Genomic DNA, 18,039 nt, shown 5'->3' on the forward strand with positions numbered 1-18,039 from the left:
TTCAACGCAATGCAGACAATCGTTACTACTTGAATTATTCTGAATAGTTGTTAATTTATTTTTTAGATTTGCATTCAACCAATGTTAACAAAAGAAAAAAACACTAGTATTTTACATTATATTTTCAATAAATCGTGTACATAATTTCTCCAAGACTTCTTATTAATCCTATGGTAAAGATAATAATCCTTGTTGAACCCAGGGCCGGTTTTGCCAGTCTCGATCCTCAATATAGAATTTTTTTTTTATGTCTCATGCAGATGATCGGAATTTTATTTATGTTCATTAAGTTATATATTATTGCAATAATTTTAATTATTAGCTAGGACTTGCTGGAGACTGAAAACACTTACCATTTGGCAATAATGAATTTACCATGTAAACTTTGAAAAATGAAGATGAATATTTGAATTCTCAGCTGGAATATTAACCAAGAGTACAGAAAATACTTCATAATTATTATTAATAATTACCTGAATATAATAAGAAAAAAATTCTAATAAACTCGCTGGCCCCCCTCCTAACATAGCGTAATGCTCAATAGCTTCAAAAAAAGTGAACCGTAAAAAGGACATAAAGATCTGTTGACAAAACTAACACAACGACTTTTTTTTCCTTACTTTTATTATGGAGAAAAATAGGGTGTTACAGTTGTTGTGGCTAACTACGCAATACTACTGGCATTGGATGCAATTCTTGGCCACAGATCGGCACACTCTTTAGCAACAGGTCCAGTGATAGCAGAGCCTTTCATTTCTCCTTTGTTGTTGACAATGACACCAGCGTTGTCCTCGAAATAGATGAAGACACCGTCCTTCCTGCGGAAGGGCTTGCGTTGGCGTATGACTACTGCTGGCATTACTAGGAGATTTCAGAACACCGTTAAGATTATTAATTCATTGGAATTTGTGGAAGATATATGAATTTACTGTAATGCACTTATATTAGATTCACAAATCACAATAGAAGCGGAGCATTATAATTATTGATGATAAAAAAATTAATCTAATAAGCAAGTTGTTTTTTTTATTGAACTGGTAAAATGTGGAATAATATGAAAAAATCATATAAATCAATAAATATTTAGTTTTGAGAAATACCTAGTGATTGTAGTACTCACCTTTCTTTCGGAGCTCTGGCTTTCCCTTTTTCACAGTTGCAACAATCATATCACCTGATCCAGCAGCAGGGAGACGATTCAGTCGTCCCTTAATACCCTGAACAGCAATGACATAGAGATTCTTGGCCCCTAAAATAATAGCAACAATAATAATAATAATAATAATCATCATCATTATTATTATTCAATACCAAGATCCAGCTCAAATTGAAGGAGAATGTTTACTTAAAATGAACAACAAACAAATAAATAAGCTATACTATCATGTGACCATTAAAACTAGTCAAAGTGAGGTTAGACACAGTTAATTATTTTCTTAGTTGAAAAAAACATTGAACTCACCAGTGTTGTCAGCACAATTAATGACAGCTCCCACAGGCAGACCCAAGGATATCCTGAATTTCGCTCCAGCTGATCCACCACGCCCTAATCGTCAAAATAACAAGAAAACATTTTTTAACTTTGGCTGTTGTACACATTCCTACCATTGGAGTCTCATGGCAGGAATGACGTATTGGATTTTAAATATTTCCTATTATTTCAATGAATTTAAAAAAACGATCGCCACTGGCAGGTTGCGGAATTCTTTTCCTGTCATGACGTCACGTTAATTTCTTTTAATATAATATTTGCACTCGGATTTCAGTGGATTTTTTAACATGTAAGGACGACTCACCTCTCTTCGACATTTTGGTGTGTTTGAAAGAGTCGTACCCCCACTCCTAAAATTCTTGGTGATCACACAGACGAGATCGTTGCCCGCTGGACGTTCGATCTAGTCGAACGGAAATAGCAATTCTCATTTGTTTTTTTAATTTTCACAATATTCAAGAAGAAAAAAAAACTTTTTTTTTGCTGACTCGACCCCAGGAATCTGATTATTTTTCGACATTTGGCAATAGATATCATTGGGTAACAGGTGTGCTTTCCATTTTTTTTTGTTTAACTTAAGGTATGATGATAAACAAATCATGCAGTCCACCATTAAAAATGCATTATTTACGAAAAATATTTATTTAAATGTCAAAGAACAGTACGGAATGAAATAATAGGTAGATCAAGTAAAAATGGAGTGTTGAGTAATAAAATAATCTAAACTAGGAAATTAAATGTCAATCATGCGGAATAATTATTGTTATATATTATTGATTGATTTCAATTAAATCTATATTCTGGGCTGTCCCAAATAAGGAACAACTAGGAAGCACTACGTTCCAGAAACACCAATTTATGTGGTTTTGGCACCAAAGTGATACCGCAATCCCCCTCCAAATCCACCCTATCGCCCTGAGGTATGGAAACTCTGAATCTCTGAATGATTTTTCCACAGAAAAGAAAGAGAATCCACCTAGCGAGTTCGTCCCCAACGCACATGCGTTTGCCGGTTAAAAATGGAAGAAAAGCCTCAGGCCTCCTCAGTTTCCCCTCCGAGATGAACCTACTGGGTTTGAAGACCTCAGGATCATCGAAGTTTTTCTCATCCATGTGAATTGCCCACTGAAAAGGCACAACCATGCTTCCCTTCGGAATATTAAACTCCCCAAGTGTGGTGTCCTCAGTGGTGCCATGAGGAATCCCCAGGGGTACGACACTTCTAATTCTCTGAGCCTCACAAATGCACGCCTCCAGGTAGATCAGTCTTCCCCTGTCATCAAGAGTAATATCTCTCTCCCCTAGACTTTCCACCATTTCCTCGTAGATTTTCTCCTGCTCTTGGGGGTACGCCGCGAGGAACAGCAAAAACCATCTAATTGTTGTCATCGTTGTGTCTACACCAGCCCCATGGAGATCGGCCAGCAGATGATAAAACTGCTGATCATTGAACGAACCCAAATCCTCATTACTTGAGGCTCTCCTGGTCATTTCTTCAACAAAAGCTGAGAGAAAGCTGTAAATTTTCTCCTCTTTTCCCTCGCGATAAGTTTGGATGATGTCTTTGTAGACTCGGTGCGTCTTCAGCTTACCTTCTATCAAGAATTTCATCAAGTTCTTGTACCTAGGTAGGTGTCGAAGGAAAGGAAGAAAATTCAGTGGTCCAGCGATGCCGATGTGTTTCACTCCGTCCTCCTGGAGGTATCTCAACCATTTCCACGTTGGGTCGTCCTCCTGATAAACCTTCCCGAATACCAGATCGTTGATGAGGTTCCCCAAGTAGTGATGCAGACAATCCAGAGGGTCGACTCCATGCAGCGGCGAATCCATTTCCTTCAGTTTATCGAGCAGTTGACAGATATAATGGGTGATTCTCCCCTCGAGTTTTTCCCTTCTATATCCGTGCTTCGACATCCCCAGGGACTTCAAGGTCGATGAGACGAATTTTCTTTGCTCTCGCCAGTGATCACCCTCCGCGCAAACAATCCCAAAGCCCTGCATTATGCCGTGTGTTAGGTAGAGTGGTGCTCGGCCGGTGAAGGTGTCCTTGGCGAAGGCCTGTCTGACCAGTTTAGGGTCCGTCAATAACACCGTATAAACGGAGCCCATTCGCAATGCGCATATTCCCGAGTATCGCCGGACCAGTTTCGCCAAACTGAGGTGAGGATTCACTGAGTTTATTGATAACAAATTCCCCAATACCGGAACTCCAACCGGTCCCGGCGGAAGTTTCAATGTTTTTCCATCTTTCCGCCTAAGAAAAATCACTAGCAATAATATCAATAACGGCAGTAATATATACCACATTTTCCTCACCGTTCGTACATTAACCGATTATTTATTTGATTTTTTCAACTAATAACAAATGGGGCAAATCTCAAAAATTGCTATTAATTTTCAATTATTTTTAACGACGGCTAAATTCTCAAAAGTTGTTGAACTTTGAGCCGGCTGTTACGTATAGTTTTCTGACCGTTATCGTGCTGACGATGCTATGAGACTGGACGATGCGGGACGCTGGGTTTGTCATTTTTTAAGTCTTTTTTTTTTACCTTTTTTCCCCCGAGACAGAAGCGTATGTAGGATGGCAGTACGGGGGGTAGAGGAGAGATGTTTGATTTTTTTTTCAATTCTGGACTGGAACCACGTTAGGGAAAGTGGGATCGATCTTATCAATCGGCTGTCGGTGGTGGTGGTGGTTGTTTTAAATTCAAATTCTTTCCGTGAGTCAAGTCAAATGAGATTTGTTTTTTGTATGAATATATGAAAGAAATTTGAAAAAGGAGGAAAGTGCCGACCCTAATTTGACTTATTAAATTTTATAACTATTTAATTAAAAAAAAGTCGTTCAAAATGAAAAAATAAATGAATTCTCTAATGAAATCTAACTTGAATAAGTTTCGCTAATTAAATAATTACCGTGAGCAGTAATATATTGCTAACATAATAGACGTTGAATAGCCTTTAATTTTTTCTCATAACATAATTTTAATAATCATGATTAAGTGTTTGGGCATTGAGACAATGAACATTGATGGTTTTTTTCGTCGAGATAGGTGCAAATATCGATGCTCGTCCTATCTGTGCTTCTTGTGATGGTGAGTACCAAAGTGAAAGCCATTTGGAAGTGTACAGACTTGGGAGTAGAATGTAAAGAAGATATAGGAGTTGGGTGGCGTGGAGACGGCAAGAAGTCCTCTGTTGTCAGTGCGATTCCTCCAGTCACTCGAAGGCGAGCTTCACGGAATGTTCAGGTGTTTAATATCCAGTGTTTCTTGGGGTTTCCATTGAATTGTTTTAGAACAACTTTGGACGGGTGAGTGAATTTTTAATAATTCAAGTAAATTATTCTCTATCACCTTGATGTACTATCGTTCATTTAATCGAATTGATTGTCACTGTCGCTGGAAGGAAGTCAAAAATAGTGCCGGGGGAATACATTTTTCCTCCCGCGGCTAAAAATATAAAAATTATAAAATTTTATAAAGGCGTGGGTATAGTTCGCGTGTAAAAAGTGAAAAACACCGGTTCTAAGTGATTTTACCATTGTCAATGCAATTCAATGTAAAAATTCGAATATGCCATTCATAAGATTCGTCACACTGAACATTTATATACTTTGGAAACAATATTTTGAAGATCAAATACTGCTTTAAATGGTGGAGAATGATTATACTAAAACGATTAAAAAAATAACTATTTTTCAAGTCACCCACAATTCTCCCGCAGAAATAAAAATCATAATTATTGAGTGGATCCTCAGTCAAAGCGATTAGCCCGAGCAATAAATTGTGCAACAAGTTATATTCCCCGTAAAGACCGTGCCCCTAGGTAAATGCAATATGCATTAGAACAGCACCCAGAGGATAATCCACTACTAACTCAGGATTTACGATCAACAGTATTGTAAGATCGTACCAATCCTCGCGACTCACTTCTTAGCTGAGAAAGTTTAAAGACGAATGAATTCGAATTTTTTAGGTCGATCGACTCACTGAGAAAAGATCGAACTCAGACTGAAAGTCCTCAGTCACTTACAGCTCATTTCTCTCGCAAAAACCACATAATTTCAACCATTTTCTCGGTAAGCTAATTAGTTCAGCGGAAAAGGAAAACAAAATTATTTAATAATTCCTATCTAAATCATAAATCATAAACCTTGTGTAATCACGCAATCAGGGTGGACAATAGTGTTGGAGAGTTGATGAGTGTTGATTATTTTCCACCGGTGGAGATAGTTAGCGATACAGCTATCCCTATTTAGTTGTTTTTCTCCCAGCCGAATTTGAAGCTTCACTTTCTTCGACCTCAGGTCCCCCCCCCCCCCCGCCCGAGTTGAAGAAACACTGGAAATTTTTTCAACGCTCTTTTTATTTTTCACTCATAGATTAAGCTTCCTTGGAAGAGGTTTGATACTTAGTTTATACATTCGGCTTAATCATTTATTTTATCCCGTTTGAGCAAATCAAATGCCAATTAAATTTTCAAGATATAACGTTTCGCTAAATCATTGACTAATTATTTGTTTTATCATCCATTTCGTGTCTCTACTTTAAATTTTAGAATATACCGAATTGTTTATTAGTATCTATTTTCCTAATCAGCAATGGTGAATTTAATGTTGTAGTTAATTTTTTTCATTAATACAATCAGTGAATTAGTATAATCGGTAGTTATTCCCGAGCTTGAATGGCTTCCATGATTTCACTTTCAAGGAAATGACTTTCCGTTTATTACTTCCTCGGATGGGAAGACTCCTCATGAGTGACAGGACAACAAGTACTGGGTTCGCTCGAGGCACATTGGAAAGCCGTGCGAATTGACTCTGAGGAGACTGGGGAGAAACAGTGAATAGAACATCTATGGGAAAGATCATGTTTGCCAAGTGATGCGAAATTCTCCACTGGTGTTATACATCATGTGGGTGCAGTATATGAACTTTGAGCATTGAAATTACTTTAATAATTTGTCGGTTGATCGGTAAACGTAATTTTTCTCATTTTCATTAAAAATATTAACAGATGATGTTAAGCATATTAATGAGCCGGATTAATTTTTATAGTAATGAATTAAAGAAAAAAAATCATTTCTACACAATAAAAGACCCACATTTCTGTCGTTAAAATGTAACGAGTTTTACACTTATACGAGTATTACACATCTCTTCCTGGTCAGTAACTCTGTGAAATTGTCGAGTTATGGTGTTTTTTATTCTCCGAACTATTCCCTGTGTAAATTCACTTCTCCCCCGGAATTGAAATCGAGTTTAGTAGATGAGTTATGTGTCGCCTGTCGATCTAGTTTTACTTCTGAGGATTTTTCACACTTTCTAAGAGATTTAAGGGCTTGGTGTATTTTTTCAAGTGACTTGTTCTAGTTTTTTTTATTTGTCTTGAAATGGTTTCATGAGATTGGTGAGGTGGCTAAGCAATTTATTATTCTTCAGTGAGTTAGGATTACGTCTAATGAAATCAAGTGAAAGTATACGTCTACCCATCGTTGTTACTTCGCATACGTTAAAGGTGGAAATATCCTATTTGATTTTCGTGATTTGTTTTTTTGTTTTCAATTTTTGGAAATTCCCTTGGATATGTAATGAAATATTTGAAATTGCTCCATTTTATCTGTTGAAATATTCTTCACTCAGCCTGCTTACTTTTGAGGAAAAATTGTTTAGCAAGGCTCTCCCATTCCCATTCTTCCACAAAAAAAGGTGTTACAAAAATTGTAACGCACCCCTCACCTTCCCCTGTCCACTTTAATGTGTATTTTTCAGTGAATTGAGAAAGACCCCGGACCCCGCACTAGCCTTCAGTATAAAGCCCATTATTGCAAAATTTGACGTTGCATTCCTCAAGTATTCGGTTGGTTTTTTACTTTCTAAGCAATTGTCACGTGCCATTGCAATCCTGTTTCTCTTTCCTCATCGATAAATTCAAACTTTATCATATTAACATCTATTTGAGTGTCCGATATGGGGATATTGCCTGCCACAACACACGTGCGACACAATTAAATCGCGAGTATCTACAATCAAGGACTCACGTGTATATCGAGCTGTTCGACAACTTGAAATTCCAACTCCCATTTACGCCATAGCATTTTTATCTGGGAAATTTGCATTCATCAGACTAGCTGTTGACAAGGGGTCTTTGTCCTTCAGAGAATTTCCATTCAACGCTTAGGAAAAACTATAATATTTATCGACCCTATTAAATATTTTTCTATTTATCAGGGACAATCACATTTCAACTTTCAATATTACAAATTTAATATAAAAATTTTAAATTGATAAAAACTAAAAAATTTCACACAGTGTACACATGGCTATTCCAAGAGTCGGCCACTACGAATCATCATTTTATTTGATTTCTTCAATTCAGACAATACAGATGATATCATTACCCCCGCCCCTCCAGTAATTTTTCTTTTCTTTCTAAACTCTGACGTAATAATTGAAATTAACCAGCATTAATTCGAGGATGTAGAAATATATAGGGGATTGTCTGAATGCTGTTGGGCCTTTTCAGTTAGCAATGAAATTCTCGTTCAAACGTAAATAAGAAGACAGTTTCCACGGCTCGTTCCACAATACTCCCTATTGCACAACTGTCCATGTAATCCTTTTTGCCAGGCTAAAGCCAACGCATGACTGCTTAAATACGCGCACTCCTAAGCCTCTAATTATCTTCATTAATTCAATGTTTTCACATGCCAAGAAAAATAAAAGATAAGCAGACAATAAATCTATGTACTTATTTTCCAGTCGTTTGGTTATTGTCAATTGTATAGTTGTTCCCGCCTTTTGGATGATGAAAATTGAGTGAAAGTTAAGCTTAATCGGTTCATTAACGCTCGATTTTAATGGTGAATTTTATTAATTTTCAAAATTCTACTTTGTCGGGTAATTTTAATATCTTATATTCATTTTTCAAAATATAAGATTATCCGCGTATATTTGAAGACTTGGAACTACTTTCCATGTTTTTACTGTCAATTTTACCCCACATAATCCCTAATTGGTGATACTCGACAGTGAAAATATACAACTAAACACCATTCCCCGGTAACGAGGCATAACTCCGTTAAATTTGTCTTACTAAGTCAGTGGCACTATTTGCGGTCCAATTTTCAATTGACGCATTAAATCCTATTAGCTAGGGACATTAAACTTCATTAAGCGAAGGTGATAAGAAAAATGTAAAATATTAAAACTCTTGTTTTTTTTTTCTTTGTAATTTTTATTAATACAATGAAAATAATAAATCCATTAAAGGCGAGTGGAATGCTTTTCGTATTGACGATTCTCTAGCGAATTCCCCCACATTGACGGTCAGATAAACTGACAAAAAATTCTCGTTAATCAAACTGAAAGGATAAAAATGCGGGAATATTTTTCCTCCAGGCAACTCCCTCGAGTCCTTGATTGCATACTACTCACGTTTTATCACATTTTCACGTGTAAATCACGCGAGTGCAACATTCACGCATTTCCTCGCTGTTATTTTGCCCCACATTTGAGAATGTTAACACGTGACTACTAGATTCTTTTAGAAAGTTTAAATAAAGACTGGACTCTAAGGCTGCCTTGTTATTATTGAATTCATGGCCAGGATACAGTTAGTTCATTCGTTACCGGATGTTTGTACTCATTTCGAGAATATTTGTCGCTTCCAACCCGAAAGCATCCTTCATTATCCGATTTTATCGTAACAACATTTTTTTTCCCTGCATTGTTAGACGAGACGTCTGGAAATATTGGATGAAAATCTTGGAATATTTTTATACACTTCCTTTTACAGAAAAGCACCTAATGTTGTTTATGCGAAGCGACCTCTATTTAAGAATAAAATCATGAATAGTATATTATATTGATGATAGACAAAATAATTATATACCCTTGAGAAATCCAACTGAACTAAGAAAATTGATTCTGTTGACACTCGTCGATCATTCGAAATTTTTTTTTCCTGTCCACTGGAAAGTGAAAGGGTGCCTTAGAAGAAAGAGAGAGAGAGAGAGAGAGAGAGAGAGAGAGAGAGAGAAAGGCAAGAGAAACATAATTACTCGAAAAACCGGATTCCATCTCATCTTAAATATTTTTTAAAAAGTGTTAGACTCCCCGGTGACCTCGATCGAAAGATACCAAAGTTAAAAATGAATATTTTCGAGGAGTTGGGGTACTCGGCCCTGCCAGAATGATAAGTCGCGGCTGAAAAATCGTTGAGGATGCTGAACGTTAAGGGGATAAAGTAAAAGGGCGTGGGAGGACATTGCAGGAATGCAGAATGCAGTATGAAGAAAGAGAAGTGCATGACAAAAATCGAAATATAATTGCTCGGAATGTCTGATAATGTTTCCAGATGTAATATGTTTTGTCAAATTGTGAGTAAATACTCACCTCAAATCTTAGTTGTGCCAAGTAAATAATTTAGTTGAAATTTTCAAGATTTAAATTAAGGAGAATTTTGCAACTTTTACCTTTTTATCAAATAATATTTTTTCTATGCAATATGTACATTAAATTCAATGGGGTTGACACTGTTTTTTCATGGTCGAATGGAGCTCCTAATGACCCTGATCATGAAGGAAACAGCCACGAAATGCCGATGGTGCGATGACCGAGGCAACATTAGCATAAAAATCTTCTACTGAGAAGTAGGTGTACGAGAAAATCAACCAAAAAATTTCATTTTTCGAGCTTGAGGAACAATAGGTTGAGGAAACACCGATGTGAGATATGGCAGCAGTCTAGAGTATCGCTTGGCCACTCCTTCTCCCAACAATATCTTGAAATGTCTTACTATATTATTCACCAAGTCCTTGAATTATTCTGACAATGAAGCCCCCACTCTCTGCCTCTTTCATAATCCCGTTGACCCGTCGGGATTTAATTAATCATTTGAAAAATATTGAATAAATTTTCAATTGGAACATTTAATTAAAATTCCAACTGAATAATTTGAAAAGCCTCAAATAATTAATAGTATTATTGGCACGATATATTAATTGACTTATATAAATCAGCTCATTGGATAAATGTTGATAGTTGATGCGATAATCGTGACATTAATTAGCCGCATAAGGATTTTCTCGTCCACTGGTTGTCCAATTTTTTCATGAAAATAATGAAAATTTAATATACTCCCCTCGTAATAATATTAGAAAATGCATTGCTATAGGTTGTTGACTGTAGCTAAATGGCTTTTCTGTTGCAATACTCGTGAGATACGGAGCGGTGGGTGAAAGGCATGAGCGCGTGCTCACCCGCAAATGGGCTTCATTCCTATATTATTTCGCTCTTATTCATTTTTCCTTTCTTTCTAGGCTCCTAGCCAGCTCTTTACAATTCTCAGCTTATCGTTCAATTTTACGTAACACAGTGGAAAATTAGGGAGAATTTGGGGAGACATTTTGTCATTGTCATTGATCTTATGCATTTATACTCAAATAATTATACCATTTCATGATCTGATTTTTTGGGGTCAAATAAATGATAAATAACATGTGAGTTTCTCACGCTCATCAGGGTCAACATGGTTATTTAATAATGACTGCTGGAGAGCGGGAATGAAAATGATGAGTTGTCTATTGCCCGCGGATTTCCATAAGGAGGTATCAATGGGAAAATATAGCAAGGCTTCTATATTAATTTATTTATTATTGTGAGAATTGTGACTGTCATTCGTTTTTATAATACCACTCAAGTCATAACTATGAATATTTTTTTATTCAATTTCATTTTTCAATGATACATTCTTTCAATTACAGATTTGGAGTTTTGTGAGGTTGAATCATATGATGAAATTCGATTGACAGCGTCATGACACAAAAATACACTATTTTATTTGCAATTTTCACCTGCGGTAAGTATTCCATTCACGCATTCACACAGACATATAAGTTACTATCTATTGACTATGCTTATGTACTAATTTATGAAATATATACATTTCAAATATAAATAGAATTAGTAAATGGGAAATTTATATGAAAGTACTCGAAAAATATATTAAAAGGACAATGAAAAATCTCCAAAAGAAAAGTTTTATTTTTTTTGTTGGATTTTATTGAAACGTGTGACCTGCCTTAGGCGTGCCTCGTTCCATTATCAAAGGCCTGATCGTTCCCACAGATTTTATTGGCAAAACACATATGGCATTAAACGCATGACTAACATATTTCCCATATCGATGGAGAATAATCACTCATCCATGTGTATTTTCCATACACAATTGCATCTCTATCATCGATTCTACCCATCATGTAAATACTCTAATAAGAAGAATTTAATTGTTTTAATGAAAAGGTCATAAACGAATAAAATTTAATGATCCTAAGTTGATTTCTCATCAGGCAATTTTAGAATAGAGTAAAAAAGGATAATTATGTTTTATCGGATTGCAAACGAGAGCTCGTTTAAAGAATGTCTGGAGACTCGGAATTGTGCTTGAGGCGCTTGTTACTTACTCGGAGCATTGCAACCACTACTAGCCCATTCTCCTGGGGGCACTATTTTTTCTGTCCCTCTTTTTCTCTGCTAAATTCAAAATGAATGCTTTGCTGGATGAGTTATTCTTATTATTATTATTGATATTGTTTAATTTTATGTAGCTCACTTTTTCAAATTATTTCTTCAACAAGCCAATATACTTCATATTTTTTTTTTCTTTTCAATTATTTTCGTGAGCTAAAAATTCAATGGAAATTGATTAGAAATTACTGGTAATTGGAATTTCAGTATCAGTAAATCTGGGTCAGGTGTACAAATCAAGCCCTAGTATTGATAACAACAATGCAGTGGAAATAGGAGAATTCGCCGGCGAATTGGAGGCGAATAAGAGTGACTTCATCACTCAAACTGTCTACGGTTTTCTCGATTTTACGACGACCATTGGCAATACGGTGATGGTCTTCAGTCCGCAGAGTGCACCACCAGGTAAGAAATCACGTCATAAATTTTCATAAAATAAAACTATGAATTATCAGAATTGCCGTAAAAATAGAAATTAAAATTGCAGGTACAGAGGTAAGGAAAAGATTTTTCTATATTCCAAATGACTCACTATTGAAACATTTTAATTATTTTAATTCTGATAGAATGAATCATTTATTTCCAATGAACCAATTGTGTAATATAATCCTAAGTTATTAACTAATACATAGAGACATATCTCCAGTGATTTAAAAAACAGCTAGTGAATGGAATCGGTGCTTGAAAAATTTTATGAAATTTTTTATAAATTAATTCATCCAAAAGTCGTTGCACATATTGAGTTATAAAATAATATAGTGAATATGAAATGAAAATTTTCATCTGAATCGCAGACACTCGCAAACTCCCGAGTCTCATTGAATCGAAAAAAGTTACCGTTATCTTTTTTATTTTCCTTTGAATTTTCTCCTTCGCTGGTTCATCAGTCATTCTGGACGGTGATTGCCTGAGCGAGAAACCCTGACACCTTTGGTAACCCGTCATCGTTCACCTGACGCCTTTGTTCAATGCTTAGGCAGTAACGAATCCTTTTACCACCCACTGATTTTTTTTATTACCCAATGAAAATAATTCTATCCTCGACCCTCGATGGTATTCCATTCTCGTGTCGGATTTACAATGGTTAATACCGGGTGAGAATCTGTTGTTTCACTGACATTGAGGCTCTCTCGGGCGAAATGTCTATTACCTAAAACTGTTGCATAATCAAGCGAGGATCTTCCGACATGATTAATCAAATAAAAAATGCTCAATCATCTTGTCCTCCTTCAATGCTCATATCATTATTTATTCATTTGATGTTTCCGATAAATAAAATATAATGCACAATAATTAGAATATTTCAGGCTAGATAAAGTAACGAGTTGGAAAAATATCTGGATATTCTATCAAGATGTAATGTTTTTGTGTCACATAAATTTTTATGAATAAAATTTTAACTTCAAAATTTTCTCTATCCAACGGAAAGACGGAGAGAAGCCAAAGGCTGTCCCTGTGATTGAAACGAAGCCAGTGAGTCTAAAGAAAAGTATCGAGATTCAACCGAGTAAAACCCACAAAAGTGACAGCCAGGGTGAGACGAAAAAGCCCTTGAAAAATACAAAAATCATCGTGAATTCAGTCGTCAACAAAGACCAGAAAAAAACTGAGGTAATCGTCATTATTCTCAGTTCAATAATTAATTCCATTCGCTGGAATAACAATAAATATATTTTTCGTTCTCACGATCATAATCTACCATCAATCATGGAATACTTCCTATATGAATCAACCGATTTCATTGTACAGTCCACTGCTAATCACCCAATAGATTCCCATCGCTAGAATGAGTTTACATAAGTTTCTCGTAACAAATCAGCTTTTCTCATTTAAATATTCAATTATCATTATAAAATTAGGATTTTATGGTTTCACTGCATATCATATTATTATAACTCTGTTGACTTGTCATTTTTGTTTCATGGATAAATTACCGAAATATTTCATTACAGTCGCCGAAACCATCCACGGAAAACACCAAAGGCCCAGTACTCTCGACTGTTGTTCAGGTAGTCACTGACGGTGAGAAACCAGTAAAAAATAATATCGCTGAACCGGAGTACGATTATTTGTCGAAACAACCGACCGAAGTCGTCGACGAGACTTACAAGGTATAGAAAAAGACAAAAAAATAACAATTTTTTTTCAGCGCAGAGCGATTTAATATATTCGGATAATGTAGATGGAAAGTGATATTGTATTCTAATCTAGAAATTCAATACATTTTATCGAACAATGCAAGCTAATTTGTAAAAAAGCGGCACTTATAGAGATTTATTGATAGCAACAAATTCCTCTATTCTATAACTTAAATCGATCTTTTTAGTGTCAATGGAAATTTTATTATTTTCTCCGCAAAGAAATCATGACAAAAAAATTTGAAAAACTTATCTATAAACTATAATTTCCAGTTAATAAATTTGCGGCCCTCCTCGAAAGTTCCCCCCAAGCCTCGAGCATCGCCAAAAAAGGATAAAGAAAATCCAACAGGACTCGTAACACGACTAGGTGGAACCATCGTTAAAGATGGTCTGACAACAGTCCACGAGACATCCGTTCTGGGTACTTACATCAACGGAAAATACGCCCAAGTACTTCAAAGTACATCGAGAATTTTGAAGGGCGGAACTCCGGCGATTCCTGAGGGCAAAATTCGACCCACAAATTCTCAGAGGATTCTGAAGACAATTGGACCACAGCATGGAAAATTGAAGCCACAGTTGGAGCCGACTCCGGCTCACCAGCAGGAGGAGTCCTCTCTTCCGCTTGAAGGTCTCTTCAGTCCTCCATCTGGTATATAATTATCAAGAGAACTGAATGTGGAAAGATTTTCCATTAGAGGGCTATGAATCCATGTGTCTCTACGTACCTTGTTAAAATTACTTTTTCATAATCATATGTAAAAGTTTTTTTTTTTCTATTATTTCGGGTTTGATAATAATATTTATAAAAGGGAAAGCCTGTAGAATTATTTGTAAATATTTTTTTTTTCTGTTCGGAAAATATTTGACAATAATATGTACTGAAAACAATGTTTATATCTCTTCAGGATCGAGTTCAAAAACAACGAGGAGACACTCAGCTCCCCATGTACGTCCGAAATTCAGGAATAAAATCTATGATGATTTGGAGAATTACGAGGCTCCACAACAGCCGAGAAATCAAGGAAAAAATGGAGCTACCACGTCCAGGCCGAGTTACAAGTGAGTAATAATAATTATCAATAAAAGGTAGTGAATAAATTACTTTGTACGAATTAGAAATAGATCATTAACAACGACAACAACAGAGGCACCCGTGTCACGTCGTAGATCAGGCTATCGTCCCAGTACTTCCCAGCAATTCGCCTCTCCCTCAAAAGCCCTTCGCCCTAAAGATCAGAATCAGAATTCCAATCAAAGTCCAGTTCCAAAAATCAAATTGCCACGGACACAGGGCCGTTGGTCCTACAAGACTACTCCAAAGCCCCGCATAGCCATCAGAAAGCAATCCGATGACGAAGAAAGAGTTCCAACGCTGGAGCCTGTTACGAGTGAACCGACAGTGGCGATTGTGACAGATGACAAAATTTCCCCTCTCCTATATTCTCCAGCCGCACAGAAAAAAATCCAGGAAGTTGGCACGTACGATGATGAATTGGACCCCAGCGAGACAGAGGAGGTATCTTCAACAAGTGTCCAAAGTGATTCAGCACTACCCGAGGTCAATCTTCCGATTGAGACACTCAACGTTGAAATATCCACTCCAGCTGACTTCAATGATGTTTATTTTGAAATAGCAACCATCAAATCTCCTTATGCTTTTCAGGTGAGTGACTTATTAATTGTTAATTAAGAATGGAATTTTGTTTCTCTTACAAATTTTCATTTTTTTTTTCATTCATCAAAAGAATTTTTGAAAAAAAGGGAAAACTCGCTGAAACTGAAATGGTAAATCGATGCACAGTAGAGACATTTCATTTGTTTATTGGTGTAAGTCTTTCTGACAAACTCGATAATATCAATATTTTTTTCCAGGTGGGAACGATGAAGAATACTCGATACATAACAGTAACATCAACTATGAAGAAGACATTTGCAACAATGGAGCCATCGACTACATCGACCCCTACAGAGCCCCTCACCGAGAACCTTCTGGCAAACACTGGTGCAGCATATGAGTCATCACTTCCCCTGGACTCATCGGTAGCCACCCTGCCAGCAATAACTCTAGAGTCAGGCCAGGCCACACCACCGCTGACGATCCTTAAAGAAAATTTCACGACGACACAAACCCTATTGAAAACGCACTTGCTACCAGTAGTGGCTGGAGGTAACACGTCAACAATAACCCTAGTGCAGACTTACAACATTGCCAGGATGGTGACAGCGACAAAGACGTTGCCCCCCTCAGAGATATATCAATTCATTCCTTCGAAAACACTGAACGAATTCAACACAAAACTGGACGAGGCAGGAAGTGAACTCCACCTAGAGCTGGATTTTGGTGATGATGACAGGGACGACGAGGACATTCCTAAGCGAGTAGTCATCCCCAATGCCGAGACAGACGACCTAGATGTTTTCAGGTCATCAGGAAAGCCAAAGGACTCCCATACAATATCCCCTCCAGAGCCCCAATTGACCCCAGAGCAAGCTCAACAACTCGCTCTACTCAAGTACTTCGGCCAACAGCAACCAGCACAGGTGATCACAACTTCCCGACCTGTCATTGTCCTGGAGACTGTTTACGAGTCCCACATTATTCCCCTTGTTAGCAATGGAAATACTGTGTACTCAACACTCTCCAAATCAATTTTAACAGTACCACGTACGTCGTATGAGATTGGTACGTCAACTCTATCCCCAATAATTACCCCTCAGGTGCCGCAAATACCGCAGGTACCGCTGTTCCAGCAGCAACCTCAGTTCACTGTCACCAGTGCACCCTTTGTCACACAGACACTCGCCACTGTGTCTGATTCTAGAGTACTCAAGCTGACCTTTGGTGCGAAAACGGCCTATACAACGCTCTTTTCGACGAAGGTCGTGCCTACTGAAGTTACTACTTATATCACTACAACACTTCCTGTTCAGCCTACTGTACCAGCTTTTCCGGGCTACTATCCACCCCCTGTTGGGTATCCACAATACCCCTTTGTGGGCTAGAATTTTGAACGTTTAGACGAAGCCATTTAGTAAAAAAGTGATGAAACGTAAATAATGAGGTAAATTTCCTCCTAATGGAGGAGAGGCTTGAATGAAGAAAAATTCAATTTTTCTAATTTTTTAATAAATTTACAGCCCAAAGTTGAATGGAAATTTTAACAAATCAAAACTCAATATCTACGAAGCGATGATTAATGTCAATGTGCTATAATGAATTAAAGTGAAAATGAACTCCGCAATATACGTGAATTTTTAGAATTGTCTTTAGTTTTGTAATTATTAATTTTTATTTATGAAATTACTTCCAAGTAATTTCATGGGTAAAAATTAATACCGGAAAAATCACAATTATAAAATTTTATGTCGGCAAATGGCTTCCATTGTCCTCCATTGTTTCAATAATTTATTTATCTGCGAGAAACCTATGGGGATATGAAGGTTGATTAAAGAGCAAGGAGGCCCTACCCTGTGAGATATCACGTTTTATCACTTTATTACTAAAGTTAACTGTTCCGAGGAAGGAACTAGTTTCCATTTTCATCCATTGGGTCTTAAAAGTCCAGTGACACAGGTTTTGTACAAAGTGCACATTTGGAAGAATTTGTTATTCACTGGGAGGATATAAAGTAATTCCGTTTAAAATGGAATGAGAAAAAAATGTCCGTCAGTTACGGACGGATCGGAAGCAGAAAAAAAATATGAATGACGAATTAACGAGGCGTCTTGAACTACACTACACTGTAAATAAATTATTATTTTACCCATTACAACCATTAATTTTATGTATATTAGATTTTTGTAAATAAAGGAGAGCGATTATTCAGTAAAATCATTCATACAGGGTTTTAAACCTTATTTGTCCAGCT

The 18,039-nt window shown here is 36.6% G+C and overlaps 3 protein-coding genes across 6 annotated transcripts; 1 reads left to right on the forward strand and 2 right to left on the reverse strand.

The window, feature by feature from the left end:
* Positions 1-578: 578 nt before the first annotated feature.
* Positions 579-1,924, reverse strand: LOC135163909 (large ribosomal subunit protein uL14). The gene is made up of 4 exons (XM_064123812.1): positions 1,797-1,924; positions 1,463-1,546; positions 1,121-1,249; positions 579-861 (listed from the first exon to the last, which is right to left on the reverse strand). The coding sequence occupies exons 1-4, from the start codon at positions 1,807-1,809 to the stop codon at positions 665-667; spliced, it is 423 nt and encodes a 140-aa protein (XP_063979882.1). The 5' UTR covers positions 1,810-1,924; the 3' UTR covers positions 579-664.
* Positions 1,925-2,115: 191 nt separating this feature from the next.
* LOC135163862 (cytochrome P450 306a1) lies at positions 2,116-4,586 on the reverse strand. Of its 2 annotated transcripts, XM_064123731.1 has the most exons (2): positions 3,085-4,586; positions 2,116-2,997 (listed from the first exon to the last, which is right to left on the reverse strand). In XM_064123731.1, the coding sequence occupies exons 1-2, from the start codon at positions 3,797-3,799 to the stop codon at positions 2,318-2,320; spliced, it is 1,395 nt and encodes a 464-aa protein (XP_063979801.1). In that variant the 5' UTR covers positions 3,800-4,586; the 3' UTR covers positions 2,116-2,317. The 2 variants fall into 2 exon arrangements, with proteins under 2 accessions (XP_063979801.1, XP_063979800.1); XM_064123730.1 differs by having other exon boundaries at positions 2,116-4,583.
* A 63-nt stretch (positions 4,587-4,649) lies between these two features.
* LOC135163834 (uncharacterized) lies at positions 4,650-18,013 on the forward strand. 3 transcript variants are annotated; one of them, XM_064123680.1, is made up of 10 exons: positions 4,650-4,808; positions 11,264-11,358; positions 12,234-12,431; positions 13,456-13,637; positions 13,979-14,137; positions 14,438-14,819; positions 15,076-15,229; positions 15,287-15,833; positions 16,043-16,711; positions 16,889-18,013. In XM_064123680.1, the coding sequence occupies exons 2-10, from the start codon at positions 11,316-11,318 to the stop codon at positions 17,171-17,173; spliced, it is 2,619 nt and encodes an 872-aa protein (XP_063979750.1). In that variant the 5' UTR covers positions 4,650-4,808; positions 11,264-11,315; the 3' UTR covers positions 17,174-18,013. The 3 variants fall into 3 exon arrangements, with proteins under 3 accessions (XP_063979750.1, XP_063979748.1, XP_063979749.1); XM_064123678.1 differs by having other exon boundaries at positions 16,043-18,013; XM_064123679.1 differs by having other exon boundaries at positions 14,438-14,798; positions 16,043-18,013.
* Positions 18,014-18,039: the final 26 nt, after the last annotated feature.

Source organism: Diachasmimorpha longicaudata, chromosome 6 (assembly GCF_034640455.1).
Source record: "Diachasmimorpha longicaudata isolate KC_UGA_2023 chromosome 6, iyDiaLong2, whole genome shotgun sequence".
Lineage (NCBI taxonomy): Eukaryota > Metazoa > Arthropoda > Insecta > Hymenoptera > Braconidae > Diachasmimorpha > Diachasmimorpha longicaudata.